Below are 17,345 nucleotides of genomic sequence, written 5' to 3'. Positions count from 1 at the left end.
ATCAAAATCAATTTGGACAGACCAATAAGACATTAGATTGGACCTGGTCCATCTGTAATGAATTTATATTGGGTTGGATTGGATTGAGTCAATATCTGGTCCATTGATAGAAGATAAGAACACAGGTATCAATAGATCAGGTTTGAGTTGGAACCAATCTAATTAACATGAATTTAAACAGATTAGACAGTCTAGACATTGAACTGAACCGATTCAAAATGGTCCAAAATATTCATTAGACTGGAGTAAATCAGATCCATTTGTAATGGACTCACATTAGACTGAATCAGATTGGACCAAATCCAGTCCAATTGACACCCCTGTCATACTATCTTATCTCTACATACCAAACAAACAGTCCAGAGGACTTTGGAGTCTATCTACCACTCCACATGCAAACCAACTGTATGTAGTTGAGTTGCTGACAGCTGACTGCTAGTTCGAAACTCAAATTGCTCAAATAAATTTCCAGACATATCATGTCAAAACAAAAAAGATCAGATAAAAAAAAGCAAGATTGTCACTTATTACAGGGATCGGAATGCATGCTATCATGTCAGCCATTAAGGCCTGGTTTGTTTGCAGTGCAGCTTCATTTGCACTGGTATAAGTATGGAAGTGCAAATGTTTTTGAGTGCAATTTTTTTATTTGTTTTTGTTTTATCCTTTGCCTTATTTTGTTTCCTTTAAATTGCAAATTAGGCACACTTGGGGAAGAGTATAAATACAAATATCATACAAGGTTTTGCACTGTATATGTATATATTTGTATTTGTACTCTTTCCAAACTGAGCCTTATGTAAAATAAAATTAACCTGAAGCAAAGTAAAATCTGAAGAAAAAATATGCAATTTTCTTTTATTTGCACTCTCATTGTGTTGTTACTAATGCAAATAAAATTACATAGAAGTCAAACAGAACCTAAGAGGAAAAAAAACTCGACAAAGTGTTAGAAACAATTGAATGCAATAACAAGAGCTTAACAAAATGGACTGAATGACTTGCCTATTTTATTGAAACTGAACTTGGCTTTTATAGCCATTTACAACTCTAACAGAAAGGATAAAAGCAGCACACTTTAGCCTTATCTTAGCTACGTGATTAACAAAGCAAAGAAATAGGTCAAATAATAACATCCCTAAAAACTAGGATTTATTGAAACGGAAAACAAACTAAGTAAAACACTAACAAAAAAATCTGACTCCAACCAACGACCTCTTCATGCCCTCCCTTAAACTAACTGCAGACTGCAATTAGTTTACATCAATAGCTTCACACACTCCCATCCCTGAACGCATGTGCGAGAGAGAGAACTAACCATATGGCATGTGAGAGAGAGAGAGAGAACTAACCATATGGCATGTGAAAGAGAGAGAGAGAACTAACCATATGGCATGTGCAAGAAAGAGAGAGAGAGAGAGAACTAACCATATGGCATGTGCTTTATAAATGCAACCTACTAGACAGAGGAGAGAGAAAGTATTTTGGTTGAATGGGGGATAGAGGGAGAGAAATGTAGAAGGAAGAAATAAGAAAAAAAATAGATATCCATACCTAAGGGAGAGAAGTGTATAAAGAATGCCGGGAGAGACAATGATACTATTATAAAAAAATAGGAATTATTTATCAAAGTTTTTTAACTTTGTCTTGACTAAAATACCTCTCTTTTTAAACTTAATTTCTCTCTCTCTCTTATGAGAACAGAAATTATAATTTGGATATTGTGGGTTAGCTATTTTTCCTCACATCCAGAAAAAAATATAAGCAAAGAAAAATGAGAGCATTCTCGATGGGTGTGGTCCAACATGGCCAAAGGGCTGGTCATGTGGTAGATCATGACTGCCTTGAAAGATCAGGGCCAAATATCCCAACCTTCAATTGTTAGGGGAATTCACCTCTCTACTTTTACCCATTTGTTATTCATCAATTTCTATCTGTCTAAACTCTAAACTATACATCAAATAATAATAATAATAATAAATAAATAAATAAATAAAAGAGTTATATCAAGCTTTGGATAATTCATCAACCTCCTATTGTACCCAAAAGTGGCCTATTCAAAATTCCAATTGTAGAATTAATTAATAATTCAAGTATTCAACTATTTGGGCCCACTGTTGTACCGGAGAGTGAGAGTCAGATCGTGAAACATCAGGAACCTATGGCCTTTGTCCGTGTAGGTTGAATTGGTGGTTTTCACGTAGGGCCTGAATGGGTTAAACTAGCAATAGCAAAACTGGGACCCATGGAGCATTCCGGTTTCTTGTCTGGTTCCAGCCTTCCAACATTGATTAGGACAATCATTTATTATCATCGGTCCTCTATTTTTATTGTATTAATCGTGGTTTTTAAAACCGATCCGGTGATCGAACTAGTCAGGGTCTGGTTATTGGGTCGAACAGTCTGACTGTTTGAGTCAAGTGCTTAGCCCGTTCTAACAAAAAAATTCAAAAAAATTAAAAAAAAAAGGCTAAAAACGTTCGAACGGTTAACCGTCCAGTTCAGTGGTTTGCTGATCAAAATCAACGATTTTGGGGGGAAATCCGGTTTTTGGGGAAAATAGAACCAGTCACCTGATCAGTTCTTGATTTTTTCGGTCCGTCTGTCTGGTCTGGTCCGGTTTTGAAAACCATGGTATTAATAACTATATAATGAGTGTCCTGCTAGGGATGACAATTTTCCCCGTCCCTATCGGTTATTCGGTCTAATCCTATCGAGTCGGGATGAAGATTGCCTTGGCAGGGATGGGGTGGGATTGATAGTGATACCCAACTGGGGACAGGGATGGAGATGGGGAGTGAATTCTCCACCCGCCCCAATCCCAATTATTTATATTAAATATATATATATATATATATATATATAATATTATATATACTATCTATGATATTATTTATATTATATATATATCTAAATATATTTAAAACATTTTTATATTTAAAAGAAATCCTTATTTTTAAATAAACCTATTTTCTAAAAATAATTTTAATTTAAAAATTTTGGGGATTGAGATCCCTGATAAAAAACTTGTCTTCGTTAGGGACAACGGTGAAGAGTCATTTTTATCCCAGAGGAGATCGGGGTTGAGGACAGTGTCTGAGAATTTTGTTTTACACATACCCCCAGTGTGAGAATTTTTTCGATATAAACTTTTTTATTTAATTCAAGAAATGAAGTTAAATTTTATTTGTAAACAATAACCCTTTTATGAATCCCATATAATCAGAAATGAGGATTTTTTTTTATGGCTATGTATTAAAATATAAACTTTTTTATTTAATAGTGAAAGACAGAAAGAGCTTTGGCCAATCAACACCCCTCTCCCCAAACTGATTTGATGAATACCGATTGACTGGTTATTATATATCAGGTGGGTGCTGACCGAATCGTGGTGTCAATGTCATTAATAAATGAAGGCAAACGTCCAAGGTCCATCTTATCTCTCATGTCCCAAACAATTAACTAGGGGGCACAGATCAGGTGGCTATGATGGCTGGACCAATCCAATCAAGCCAACAACTTGACCTGTCTCAGGCTTTCAGCTTATCCTCATGTGCTTATCCTCATGTGGCTATCGGCATCAAGTAATACCTCAAATTTCTTTCATTCTTTGCTGTATTTGTAGGTCTTGGACCAGCTTGGAGCCCAAAGCCTTTTACAGTGTCTCTTCTATATATAATTGACCAAACGCCAAGCACTCTCAGTCTTGAAGACAACTTTTCGTTTTCCTTTTACTGAAAGACTCATGATTCAAGGCAAACAAGAAACACAAGACAAAAAGGGTGTCTGTCCACAAAAAAATTGATCATATAGCAGCCAGATATAGACCCAAGCCAGCCACAGAAATTGCAGAAGATAGATATTTTTCTAAGAAATATTAATTACTTGAACCCTTTACTAATTGAACGTGATGAATGGTGTTAACCAGTAGCTAACAACACATCACAATTAAGATGTACAAATGGAAGTGGTGTTAACAAGCAGTTAACACACATCAAGATGAAGAAATAGTGAAATACAAATAGAATTGGTGTTAACAAGCAGTTAACACACATCACGGACAGCCACAATAAAACACAGCTTTATTTATTTCTTGTTTTCAACTCTTCATGGAATGACAGCACAGTTGGGTTGGTCAATTAGGTATTGGCCAACACATCCTCTGTACTGCTTTTGACAGAATTTAAGCTATATTATCTTCCTCTCCTTCCATTTCTCCTTTCTGTTACACCCTCTTTCTTGCTGTAATCTCTGTTGTTCAGACAGTAATCAACTGTCACAGAAGCCCAGGAACCCCATGTATTCATGGTTGTGTATCATGCGGATGCTCTTATCGATGCCCACAACGCCTGCCAAACGTGTATATATATATATATATATATATATATATAAATTAGCTCTGATTATACTCCAGAATGATATGGGTTGTGTAGTTGAATTGAAAATGAAGTTACCCATTGTTAGAGCGCTTGCAAAGATGACAGCTGATAGAATGAAGACTATGATGGAAGCTCTCCCCAAAAACGTAATCAACTTCCTAATGAAGAACTGACCCCAGAATCCAGCCACCATAGACACTGACATAAGATACAAAGCTGCAAATACAAAGTGATTGTCAACAAAGATGAGTATACTTGAGCAGAAACCTCAGCCAGACAACTGATCATGGGATTTATAGAGTCTAGTCCTGTTGTTTTGTTTGCTAAACAAGAACAGGAGAGATGGTGGTTACTGTGATTACTGAAAGAAAATTGAAGGAGAGGGAATGACAGAGGGACCTACCATAAGGGATAGGGAATCTCTTGAGGAAGTAGAACTCCACGACAGACAGAGATGATGAGAACATCATGACAAATGTTGCTGTGGCGCTTGCTACCTACAAATGAAGCACCAAATCTCTGCTTAATTGTGTATACCACAGAAAGTACTCAACCGATAAAACAGATACTTCCAACATTAGAACAATGCAGAGGGCTGTGCTAGTTAGGATCTTTAAGGGGTGTATATTTTGTCAAAGTGTACTGATTATAAGGAGATGGACTGTGGTTGTAGGACAATCCGGAGACCCCTCAATAAAATTTGAATATGCCAGTGTTTGAAAGGAAAAACAAAACATCACATCTTTTGCTGTTTGGTTTAAAACACTGACGATTTCTTTTCTGGGTCGCATAGAGTGGTTTTAGCTTTGGCAATTTCTAGGAAAGCTAACATTCAGGAGAGTTCTTTTTAGTGGGAAGTGTGAACCCATCAGCAAAAGAGAGAGTGAAGCCCATTTCTCGATTTCAAAAAGTCAATGGTTGTTTTCTGAATCAGGGGAACATTCACAACTTAATCTGTGAGATTTCAAACTGATGAGGAGAAAGATCATGGACTGGAGAACGGGTTTGTACTGATTATGAATGATTCCAATCTTAAACACACACACACAAAAAAAAACACGATTGAAAAGGGGAATTATTTATGCTGGGCAACACCCCCTCCAACCTCATATGCTCCCCTCCTTCAAATCCAGTAAGCCCTAGTTCAGAAGTTTGAATTAAGCTGATAGCCAGTGGGCGAGAATAACTTAATGGGCGTGAGAGTAACTCTTTTAGTTAGATTTTGGTTCTGTTTAAATTGCTGAATCAGCTTCTTATATCCAAGATTCAAAGTATAGATACACTCCGATATGCAACATGGTGGAAGGGGTACACTTTGAACCTTAGGCTGAGTTTGGAAGGAGTACAAATGCAAATATGTAGAGTGCAAAACCTTATATTTTGTATTATTTTATATGTATTTACACTGTATATATTTGCATTTGTACTTTTTTTCAAACTTAGGCTTATTGATTCTTCTCTAGGAAAAAAAGTGGGAGTACCTTCAAGAAGGAACCTTTCCTCTTCTCAGCCATTTCAGGTTAAGAAAATGTGAAAGCTCATTTCTCTCTATAAAAGCGGTGCATTCTGAGATGTGAAGTGGGAGAGAAGAGATGTCATAATTGGGGTGTGCATGCACTTTTTTTTTAGTTATTATTTTTCAAAGTTGGGGGGGTCAATTCTAGGCCTGCCTACCCCCTAAAATGGGTCAATAGGTCAGGGAACCCAGATTTCCTATTCACTTTTTCTACCCACACTCTATCATTGCAGCCACACATCTCACAATTCAAGATGGCGATGTGTGGCTGCAATTCATGGCGGGTAGAGAGAAGTGGGTAGGAAATCCGGTTTGATAGGTTGGGGGGACGATACTATGCAAAATTTTGATTCTTGCTTCTATCAAGTTCTGAGTTTTCCTGAAATAAGGGTAACTTATGAAACACTTAGGAAGATATTAGTCAGGCAATCAGGCCTCAAGGGAAAAGGGTCACTCAATATATTATAAATACTGTTCTTTTGTTCTGTCCCTCCCTGGACCCGGCATTGGCGGGAGCCTCCTGCACTGGGCTGCCCTTTACTTTGTTTCTAAAGCGTCACATTTTTTATTGAAGTATTGTTAATTTAGTCAACATTTTCATGAAATTATTATTTCTCTAAACCCCTTATTGTTTTAATTGCACATGATGAACCTCTCATATTAGATTCAGTGAAATGACCCCATGATTAAGAAATAAGAATAGTCATTGATCCAAACCTGGGGAATGACTCCAATCTCTAAGAGGAGAGGCCCCAATATGAATCCACCACCAGAACCGAGCAGGCCACCGACAGTTCCTCCCAAGACGCCACAGAGCGCGCAGAAGGCAAGGTGCAGCCCCGTCCAGTCGATGGAGGCCTCGCAAACTGCTTCGAAGTTGCCAGCCATCCTCCTTTCCTTGCTCATTTTGTACAGTTTCCTCACTTCATATCCAAACACGGCAAACGCGACGGGAAACTAAGGCAAGAGCACAGTCATCCTCTTAAGACACAAACAAAGCAATAGAGAATAGAATAGTCTCTGGTTCATTAGTCGAACAATTGGCCTACCTCTAGCACATTCAGCACCCAATACCATGCACCGCAAACCGTTGCACCATTCTGGACTCCAGAATCAAGAATACAAAACGGTCATTCAGATAAATGGGTGGGTGGAGAGAGAGAGAGAGAGAGAGAGAGAGAGGGACAATGCCTTGAGGACTTGAAGAAGTATAAATGAAAACCAGACAAGCAAGAGCACTAGAACCATTTTCCATCTCAAGTTGAAGCGTAGTGTTTGCTGAAAGTAAGGAGCAAATTAAGGAAAATAAGACCAACTTAGTCTTTCAAATAGGTAAGAGGATCAGAAGACAGAAAAAGAAGAAGAATGGGTGGATTGCTCACCAATTTGGTCTTCTCTACTTGAGGGATCAGAGGCTCATACTCTGCATCTATCAGAACTGCCACGCGGAGATGCGAGCAAATTTCAATAAGCCTAGATCTAAAAGAAAGAGAATTTTATAATAAGTCGAGTTCTTTTAGTGTCTTACCATCGTCCTGAGAGTTCACTAGAGCTTCTTGTTGCTTCTTCTGTTCCTTCTGTTTGACGTTTTTCCCAGAAACAATGGAAACTTTTAATAACCACCGGCACTTATACAATTCCTTGTTTGATTTGTTCTAACGTTACAAACTCACCTTCAAAATCGTCTCTTGCTTCCACATCTCGATTGCTTTGAAGAAAGACCTCGATGATGTCCCTAATTGTTATTAAAGAATGCTCTCAGTGACATGTGTCAGCTTAATAGGATTGAGAAACAGAGACCCATTGAAAAGTATGAATTATCAGCTTATTATAACATCTAATGAGTACTGGGGATCTGGGTTTCTTGATAATATATTGAACAATTAAATAGAGAATGTATTAAACAAATGGGGTTAAAAAAATTTGGCGTACCCAAGAAGAGAATGATGATGAGAACAGTGATGAGCCAGTAAGGGAAGACAACACTGAGTGCGACTCCAATGGTGATTCCAAGCATGAGCATAGGCTGGAAGAGAAGGGCTAGATCATAGTCAATTATGGGCACGTCCTTTGTTGGATGAGATACCCTTAGATTGTACCAAACGGACGAGGCTGATGCACCCATTATCATACCTGAAGCAGCAGTACCACACCCATCTTTATGTCAAAAACAAAAAACAGTCATAGATAGAAACTATTACTATATTAATCTCTCTCTGCCTTTTTACTTTTCATTATATACTATTTTGTTCAAGCAAAGTGAATTGGCTTTGGATTCTACAGTTGGCTTTCCATTTGAAAAAGTTAGCTTTTCTGATGTAGTAACAAATGGAATCAGCTTCTCTTGAGATGAAAACAAAGTAAAAAGCAGAGGAAGTTCAGAGAGATAGCGGAACAGATGGGTTACATTTGGAAAGAGCAGCAGCGGATTTTGTGTCGAATCCAACGATCAAGTTGAGCATGGGGACGAAGATCCCTCCACCTCCAACGCCACCCACCGTTCCAAAGCCCGAACCCAGAAATCCAATCACCGTCGCCACTACAGTTCTCCAGTTGAATTCTAAGTTCTGCGAAACCCAAGTACCAAAAAATAAAAAAGAAAAAAATGTTGAAACGCTCTGATCAATAGAAAGAGAGAAGAAGCAAGTAGTCAAGAGAGAAAGAGACGTACAGGCCAAACTTTGGTGCTGTCGCCGAATGCATTATCTGGGTATTGCGTAATAGTTGAGTTTAGAGAGGAGAGACGAGGTGGGTAGTGGTGGACATTGGAGTCGGAAACGAAGAACGTCGATAGAACTGCAACAGAGAATGCAGAAAGCAGATACAATACGAATCCTTTCGTCGCCATGGATGCCTGCCTTTGCTCAACCACCTCACTTGACAGAAACAATAGATCTACAAAGAAAGGCTAAAAGATTCAAATAATAAAATAAAAGGAAGGAGGTGTTTCGAAGCAGGTGAGACTCCAAAATGGCCTCTTCTCCGCAGAGAATGCAGCAGCAGCAGCAGCCCGACTCACATTTATCTCTTAAGAGAGAGAGAGAGAGAGAGAGAGAGGAACTTGCCAGATCAGACAAACACCACAGACATCTCATGGCGTTAAGGCATATGAATGTGCCACCTACCCGTCAAAAAACAGGGACTCGGGGAGAAAGAAGAGTACCACAAGACTTTTCTTACCGGAGTGGAGCCCACTAGACGATATCAGTCCATTCAACTGCGTGGGACCCATCGTTTGTATGGCGGATGATTCAAAAGGAGCCAAGAAAAACGTTTTTTTGTTTTATCAAATTTATTTCTAATTGATGGATGGCCGTCTTAATTGAATTAATAGGGAAGTTACTAGTTAGAAAGAGAATGTAAATCAATTAGTATTATATTCCACAGAGATAGATCTATTGCCACGTGGGGCATGTGAAAAGGAGGGTGGCCATTTTCATACACAATTCCGTGTATAACCACGACGCCAATTCAATTCTGCCTACAAGGCTACAATCCGCCAACCTGACACTGGTAGGCAATTTCGCTTCCATTGGATCACAGACACGTGGGCTCTAGTGGTTATGCAGTGTTAACTTTTTATCACTCTGTATGGCCCACGTGGACACGTGTATGACTGTACACATGGCAGACTTGTCAAGGGCGTGTTCAACAATGTGAGATTGTGAACTGTACAAATTGTTTTTGTTTGAGAAACAGTGTTGATGGAGCGCAATTCGGCTGGTCCTAGCTGTTAATGATTCTGCCTCTGGGCGGAGATACAGGGAATCTGAAACGGAGAAGATGAGGAAGCTCCGGGGGGAACCCGGTATGAATGCTCCGAAGCTCAAGTTAGAATTCTTTCAAAGGCAGGACAAAACCAGATGGCGCAATGTTCACATACCTTGTCCTCGGGGGTGGGGAGCCTTTTATAACCACCTCGCGCACTCACTTCTAAGCTTCTGTCAGGTCGGGTATGATTACCCCTGGGCCCCTGTCAGTTCGGGTGTCATCCCTTCTGCTGGACAGAACCGCCACTGCTCTCTTTGTCGGAGCCGTCTCTACGACTAGCGATGATGGTGGCAGGTGGCGGTGGCAGGTGGCCGTTGAACTGCGGCTGTCAAGCGTTAGATCCCAAGTCAGTCAGGTGCGCCGCCCTTGGATACGGACTTCCTCAGTGTCAGGTATGGTACGTTTGTTCAGCTCGACGTCCTGGAGGCGAAGTGCTGGAGTGGTGAGCGAGGTGAAGTCTTGAGTTCGGATAGAGGAGTGTCGAACTGCCATGAGGCGGGCCAGTTCGAGTCACTGCCTTGTGTGAGGCTCGGGGCCTAAGGGAAAGTTCGGGCTCCTAGTAGGGAGTTCGGACTGTTAGTTCCTCCCTTCGGTGCTCGCGCCTTGGGCGCGCTGCTGTGCCAAGCTGTTCGTCTTTGACACATGGAGTGATTACGAGGTCGGGCCAAATCTTCCTTCATCAATTGCCCCCCACTCCTCGCGCTAAGGGTCTTGCCCTGGTGCGGGGAGTTCGCGAGCTGGCAGTGGATTTGTCCCGTACTTTGAGTCTTGGTTGACTGATAGCGCGGAAGACGCGTCAACCTGCCTACAAATGCTGATAGACGTGGCAGCGTGTTCCTTATTTCGAAAATTCAAAAAGCGCGCCGCTGGGAGATGTGAAAGCAGGCGTCTTTTCAAATTTGAAAACGTGTCGCTGCCGCCTTTAATGTGAGGAGACGTGCACTGGCGTGCTGTCAGTTTCAAAAAGACATGCGCCGGCGCATGTCAGTTTCAGAAAGACGTGCACCAATCACGTCTCGGTCTCAGGGGACGTGCGGTCAGCGCGATTGCGGGCCGTCGGATCGGTTTTGATCTGCGCCGTTGCTTCTCGGTCACTGTGGTTATAAATAGTGGGGGACCCCAGTCGCTTTGTCACTTCTGCGCTGCCTCTTGAGCTCGCGTCCGGGCTTTCAGTTCGCGTTTCAAGGTTTTTGCTCGTTCAAGTTCTAGTCGCGTTCAAGCTTTTATCCGGGTGAGTACCTTCCTGGAATCCACCTTCTTTCTTCGATGTCTAGCTCGGATAGATCAGGCGGCTCTTCCGGTGAGTCAGATGCAGGTTCCACGAACCGAGTAGCATCCCCTGATAGTTCCAATGAGCCGGAGGTAGAGCTCGAGGAAGAGTTCAAACCCATTGGTCGAGTCGCCTCGGGTAGTTTGGCATCTACCTCCCGTCGGGGTTGGTCGTTAGACAAGTTTGGCCCCTCGACCATGACCCCTGAGGAGCTCCAATCCCTTATTTCCTATTATAATATGCCCGGGGAGTATGCTTATGTCATACCTTCGGGTAGCTTTCCTTGGGAACACGGTCCTGATGAGATCGTGATATTCCGGGAGCAGCTCACTGCGGGGCTGCGATTGCCTTTCTATCCCTTCCTTGTTGAGGTCTTGAATCACTTCGGCGTTACGGTCGGACAGCTTCACCCGAACTCGATTCGTAATTTGGTGGGGACCATCTCTCTATTTTGCGAACAGGGCTTCCCTTTAGATTTGGAGATTTTCTCTTCCATTTTAATGCTTAAGAAACAAGCGGGTCTCCTCCCCGGGCGTAGGCGAGCGTACTACCTGTCTCCTCGCCCGGGTTTTAAGCTTTTACACGAGCTCCCTAATAAGGTCCCGGCGTGGAAGTAGGACTACTTCGGGGTGCGAAGTGTGCTGGGGTGGCCGTTTCAGACCGGGTGGGGGATGGCTGCCCTTGACTCCGGGGTTACACTTGACAAGGAGACGGCGAAGGGCCTCCGGCAATGGGCGCGGCTTGGGCTAAAGTGCCAACAGTATCTGACGGAGGCCAAGCTCATTGCGGCCGGCCTGAGTTCGGGTAGGTTCCTTACTTAGAGGTTCTATTTTGCTGTCCCTTGCTTCCTTCTGATGCCGAACTCTTTTTTGCAGGTGTGATGGACTCAGGAGGGACCCGTGGTGGGCACTTGTTTCAAGGCATGAAGAGGAGGAAGCGAGTCGCCAAGCGAACTCGCGCCGAGCTGCCCCGGGATGCGGAGCCCGAGGTTCCGGACTACCCGTTAGAGGATCCGCCCAGGGAGCCCGAGATGGCTCCTCCAATGCAAGAAGCGGCATGGGGCCCGTATGCTGAAACTACTTACACGGGGGCTCCCACCTACTCTGGGTCTGCTTATACGCGAGCTGGGCCCTCGGGCTCGGGGGCCCCAGGGGAATTCAGGAGTGTGTTGTCGTCGACCCACGCTCTTTAGAAGAGTAAGGAGGCCATTTTTCCCGAGGAGGTCACAGCGTTGACTGATCTCCCTCTACACTAGGTGGCCTGTCGTGCTGTTACTCATGCCATGGTGATAAGTCTGATTTTTTGAGCTCTTCTGCTTTTATCCTTCTTGCTGTTGGTTCTTTTAATCATTTGTTCTTTCCTTTTGGTAGGTGAACTCTTTTATTCACACCTTGGCGGTCCAAGTGGAAAGGAGCTCGAGGCAGGCGCGAGCTACCGAAGAGGCTCTTCGCGCTGCTGATGCGACTGCTCGTGCTGCACAGTCCAGGCAGGCGAGGTCTCAGAGAGATGCCGAGGCCATGGGAGTCATAGTGAAACATATGGCAGATTTGAGGCTAGATCTGCAGCATCAGGTCGAATATCTTCAGGAGGACATCAGGGAGAGGACGCGGATCTTCTCTTAGGGTATTGAAGATGCCAAGAAGAAGGCTGTCGATGATTATATCGCCTCGCCGAGCTTTGACGACCTGATGGTGGATTCGTACCAAAGGGGTTTCAAGTTAAGCTGGTGGATGATCCGGAATACGTACCCCAAACTTGACATCAGTGCCATATCCACTTCGCGCATAACTCAGGAGATGGCCAATGCTGCGGATGGTGAGCCAGATTCTGAGGGCGAGGCGGGGCCTTCGGGTGTTGTTGAAGTGCCTTTTGATAATGAAGAAGTAGCTCCGGGCCTGTAAAAATTATTATTATTATTATTTATTTATTTTTGAAATGTACTCCTTATTTTGAAATGGAACGTCTTTCCTTTTGGCTAAGTGTTGGTTGTTCTTTCTCCCGAACTGAACATATTTGTCGAACTGACCATACATCCGGTCTGTCTCCAGCCTGGGTTACCGCACTCGCACGGCCTGTTTTGGTGCTCTAAGATGCCGGTCCACATTAGTTTGTTCTCCTTTTCGCCTTTGGCTTTTTCTTGGCTTGCCTATGCCGAGGTTCCTTTGTTAGCTCGACGTCCTAGTTGACAATGTCCCACTTCGCTTGGTGGTCTATAGGTAGTATCGCCTTAAGTCGATGATGTTCCATGCTCGGGGTACTTGCTTACCCTCTAAGGTTTCGAGCTCGTATGCCCCCCTGAGTGCTTTCTTTACTCTGTACGGTCCTTCCCAATTTGGTCCGAGTTTACCCACGCCGGGTTCGGGTACCATGATCTTACGGAGGACCAGGTCGCCGACGCGGAAGCTCCGCTTCTTTACTCTGGCGTTGTAGTACCGAGCTACTTGTTGCTGGTAGGCCGCTGTTTGGATGTGCGCAAGGTCTCTTACCTCATCCAGTAGGATGAGGTTGGTGCGTAACTCGTCTCCGTTTGTCTGGTCGTCATATGCTTCTAGTCGCAGTGTAGATATTTCGATTTCCGTCGGGATTACCGCTTCGGTGCCGTAGGTGAGGTTGAAGGGGGTCTCTCTTGTGGCGGTTTTTTCTGTGGTTCGGTGAGCCCATAGAACACTTGGTAGCTCGTCTGCCCACAACCCTTTAGCTCGGTCTAGTCGTGCTTTCAGTCCGCGGAGGATGGCTCTGTTCATTACTTCTGTCTGACCGTTTGCCTACGGATGTGCGACCGATGTGAAATTCTGACGAATTCCCATATCTTGACACCATTCTTGGAACTTGATATCCTCGAACTGTTTGCCGTTGTCGGAGATCAGTACCCGAGGTAGCCCGAAGCGACATACTATGCTCTTCCAAAAGAAGTTCTGTATGTTTCGGGCTGTGACTGTTGTCAGAGGTTCAGCTTCTATCCATTTTGTGAAGTAATCTACTGCCACCACTAGGAACTTTCTCCCACTTGTTGCTGGCGGGAATGGCCCCAGGAGGTCGATGCCCTATTGTGCAAAGGGCCATGGACTGGTGAGGTACTTGAGGTTGGCGGCGGGCTGATGTTAGATATTGGCATGCTTCTGACACTTGTCGCATTTTCTGACGAGCTCGACGACTTCTGCTTTCATCGTTGACTAGTAGTATCCTTGTCAAAGTGCTTTTTGGGCGAGGGCTCTGCCCCCCAGGTGTCCGCCGCACAGACCTTCATGAGTGTTGCGGAGTACGAGCTCGGCTTCGGCAGGTCGCAAGCAGCGCAGGTAGGGGAGCGTGTAGGACCGTCGGTACAACCGTTCGTCTATCATGACATACTTGACTGCTTAGCGCTGCACCCTCTTGGCTGCATTGCGGTCCACAGGGAGGGTCCCATCTATCAAGAAGCTCGTGAGTGGGTCGATCTAGCTCGGCTCTGCTTCAAGGACGGGAGCGACCTCTGCCCCACCGAGAATGCTGGGCCGAGGTAAGTCCTCTATGTACACGGTTCTCATGGTGTTGTGACTCGTGCTGGCTAACCGAGACAGGGCGTCGGCCTCAGTGTTCTCTGACCTCGGGATTTGCCCGATGAAGTATGACTGGAAGTTGAGCAGAGCCTCCTTTACTTTGGCCAAGTATCCGATCATAGTGAGCTCACGCGCTTCGTATTCGCCCGTAACCTGGTTGACCACGAGCTGGGAATCACTGCAGATAACTACGTGCTTTGCTCTTACCTTGTGCGCTAGGTTCAGTCCGGCTATCAGTGCCTCGTACTCCGCCTCGTTGTTGGATGCCACGAACTCAAAGCGTAGTGCGTATTCTAATTTCGTGCCACTTGGGCCGCGTAGCACTATTCCAGCCCCGCTGCCCTGCTAGTTCGAGGAGCCATCTACGTGAAGGATCCAGGGCTCCTCATCCCAGTTCGCGTTTGGCCTAACCGGGAGAGATGCCACACTGGCTACTACTTCACAGGGTTCAGACTCTATTGGCTCGGGAGCTCTGGGCTCGCCCGAGCCGGGGATCTCGGGCTTGGCCGGCCCAGGGGCTTCGAGGCTAAACGTGCACTCGATGATAAAATCTGCTAAGGCTTGGGCCTTAATAGCAGTTCGTGGCTTGTATTGGTGGTCGTACTCGCTGAGTTCGACGACCCATTTCGTCAGTCGACCGGAAACCTCGGGTTTGAGTAAAACTTGCCTCAGAGGTTTGTCAGTCAAGACGATGATAGTGTGAGCCTGGAAGTATGGGTGGAGTTTCCGGGTTGCTATCACCAGTGCATATGCTAGTTTTTCTATCTGCGGGTACCTTGTCTCTGCTCCCTGCAAGATTTTACTAACATAATAGATGGGTTGTTGGACCCGATCTACTTTTTTTATTAGTACCGAACTGACCACCTCGTCGCTTGCTGAGAGGTACAGTTCCAAGACTTCACCCTCCTCGGGCCGGACTAAGGCTGGTACACTAGCGAGGTAGCTTTTCAGCTCGTCAAACGCGAGCTGGCAGTCTTGGGTCCACTCGAACCCTTTGCCTTTGACTGCTTTGAAGAAAGGCAGGCAGTGGTCTGTTGACTTGGACATGAAGCGGCTTAGGGCGGCTATACGGCCGTTTAGCCTCTGAACTTCTTTTTCTTTCCGGGGTGGTCTCATGTCTAGGATGGCCTTTATCTTGTCCGGGTTGGCCTCAATACCGCGCCGGTTGACAATGTACCCTAGGAACTTGCCCGAGGTGACACCGAAGACACATTTGTTAGGGTTCAATTTCATGCTAAATCGACGCAGGATTTGGAAAACAGAATCCAAGTATTGTATTAATTCATGTGAAAACTGCATCTTAACTACCATGTCGTCTACATAACATTCTAATTTCGTGCCAATTAAGGGCCGAAACAAACTATTTACAAGCCTTTGGAAGGTCGCCCCGACATTTTTTAATCCGAAGGGCATGACCTTGTAGCAGTACAGGCCGAACTCGGTTATGAAGCTGGTTTTTTCCTCATCGGTCCGATCCATCCTGATTTGGTTGTAGCCCGAGTAGGCGTCCAAGAAGCTTAGCAACTCATGTCCCGAGGTCGCGTCTACTTGGCGGTCAATTCTGGGGAGGGGGAAGCAATCTTTTGGGCAAGCTCGGTTTAGGTCGGTGTAGTCGACGCACATGCGCCACTTGCCATTTGCCTTTTTCACCAGCACTGGGTTGGCTACCCAGCTCGGGTAATGAACTTCCCTTATGAAACCTGCTGCGATGATCTTTTCAATCTCCTCATCGACCGCCCTCCAGCGTTCTGGGGCTAAGTTGCGTTTCTTCTGTCTAACGGGTCTAACTACAGGGTCAGTATTAAGTTTGTGAGTTATAAGGTTGGGGTCAATACCGAGCATGTCAGCCGCGGACCAGGCAAAAATATCTAAATTTTGAAGTAAGAAACTCACCAGTTTGGTTCGTAGTGGTTACTTGACGGAAGCACCGATTTGTAGTGTGCGAGTTGGGTCTGTAGCCGAAGTCGGGACTGTAACCGTTTCCTCTATGGGCGAAGCTCGTTCCTCGTCTTGCTCTGTAGGCCGCTCCAGTTCAAGGTCGTTGGCCACCTTGGTTTTTCGCTTCAGGGCGGCAACATAACACTTGCGGGACTCAAGCTGGTCGCCCCGCGCTACCCCCACACCGAAGTCTGTAGGGAACTTCATTGCCAAATAGTACGTGGAGACCGCTGCCTGCAGGATATGCGTAATTGGCCACCCTATTATGGCATTGTATGGGGAGGGGGTTGCGACCACCAGGAAATCGTGGTTGAGTCTGACCGCACAAGGCCTTGTGCGGACTTCCACAGGTACTGTTATCTTTCCGATAGGCCTGACTTCCTCTCCGCTGAAGCCCACTAGAGGAGTGCTTGCGGGCTTCAACTCGCTTTTCCGCAACTGTAGCTGGTCAAATGCCGACTTGAAGAGGATGTCCGCCGAACTACCTGAATCCACAAGTACGCGCCTGACTTCGAAGTCGTTGATCCTGAGTTTTATGGCGACGCGTCATCGTGGGGGTAGTGGACACCTCGCGCATCGTCTTCAGTGAAGAAGATCGGTTCTTCTGTCTTCGATCTCTTGGGAGGGTTCTGCTCTTCTCAGGCTGCCTCGCGAACTGACGTTCGGGCTGCTGCCGAGGTACATCCTGCTACCACCGAACCTCCCACTATCACATGGATGGTTCCCCGAACTGGCCTCTCTTCCGGAGGCTGTGGCAACACTTCGGCTGGTTTACTGCTGGGTTCAGGGGCGTCCTTCCCGTGCTCCCCTTGCCGACATGCCTTATTGTTATTATGCTGTACAAAATTTCTCAAGTATCCGCGATGGATGAGTCCCTCTATCTCGTCCCGGAGATTATTACACTGTTCGGTACTGTGACCGTGATCTCTATGAAA

General features: G+C 45.0%; 1 protein-coding gene across 1 annotated transcript; it reads right to left on the bottom strand.

Annotated features, from left to right (window-relative positions):
* Positions 1-3,862: 3,862 nt before the first annotated feature.
* Positions 3,863-8,910, bottom strand: LOC104612536 (sulfite exporter TauE/SafE family protein 4-like). The gene is made up of 12 exons (XM_010279979.3): positions 8,567-8,910; positions 8,303-8,462; positions 7,828-8,028; positions 7,569-7,630; positions 7,424-7,472; positions 7,278-7,333; positions 7,087-7,173; positions 6,945-6,995; positions 6,613-6,852; positions 4,783-4,876; positions 4,455-4,595; positions 3,863-4,349 (listed from the first exon to the last, which is right to left on the bottom strand). The coding sequence occupies exons 1-12, from the start codon at positions 8,741-8,743 to the stop codon at positions 4,270-4,272; spliced, it is 1,398 nt and encodes a 465-aa protein (XP_010278281.1). The 5' UTR covers positions 8,744-8,910; the 3' UTR covers positions 3,863-4,269.
* Between the last annotated feature and the right edge of the window lie 8,435 nt (positions 8,911-17,345).

This window comes from Nelumbo nucifera, chromosome 2, assembly GCF_055504915.1.
Source record: "Nelumbo nucifera cultivar China Antique chromosome 2, China Antique-T2T, whole genome shotgun sequence".
In the NCBI taxonomy this organism is placed as follows: Eukaryota; Viridiplantae; Streptophyta; class Magnoliopsida; order Proteales; family Nelumbonaceae; genus Nelumbo; species Nelumbo nucifera.
The sequence above is the reverse complement of the archived record's forward strand: the minus strand, read 5'-3'. Positions and strand labels throughout refer to the sequence as shown.

Coding starts and splice junctions, on each gene's coding strand:
- LOC104612536 (XM_010279979.3), bottom strand. CDS start 8,743: ATGGCGACGAAAGGATTCGTATTGTATCTGCTTTCTGCATTCTCTGTT. Junction 8,029..8,302: donor CGCTGCTGCTCTTTCCAAAT/GTAACCCATCTG, acceptor CTGCTGCTTCAG/GTATGATAATGGGTGCATCA. Junction 4,877..6,612: donor AGATTGGAGTCATTCCCCAG/GTTTGGATCAAT, acceptor CTTCATTTGTAG/GTAGCAAGCGCCACAGCAAC.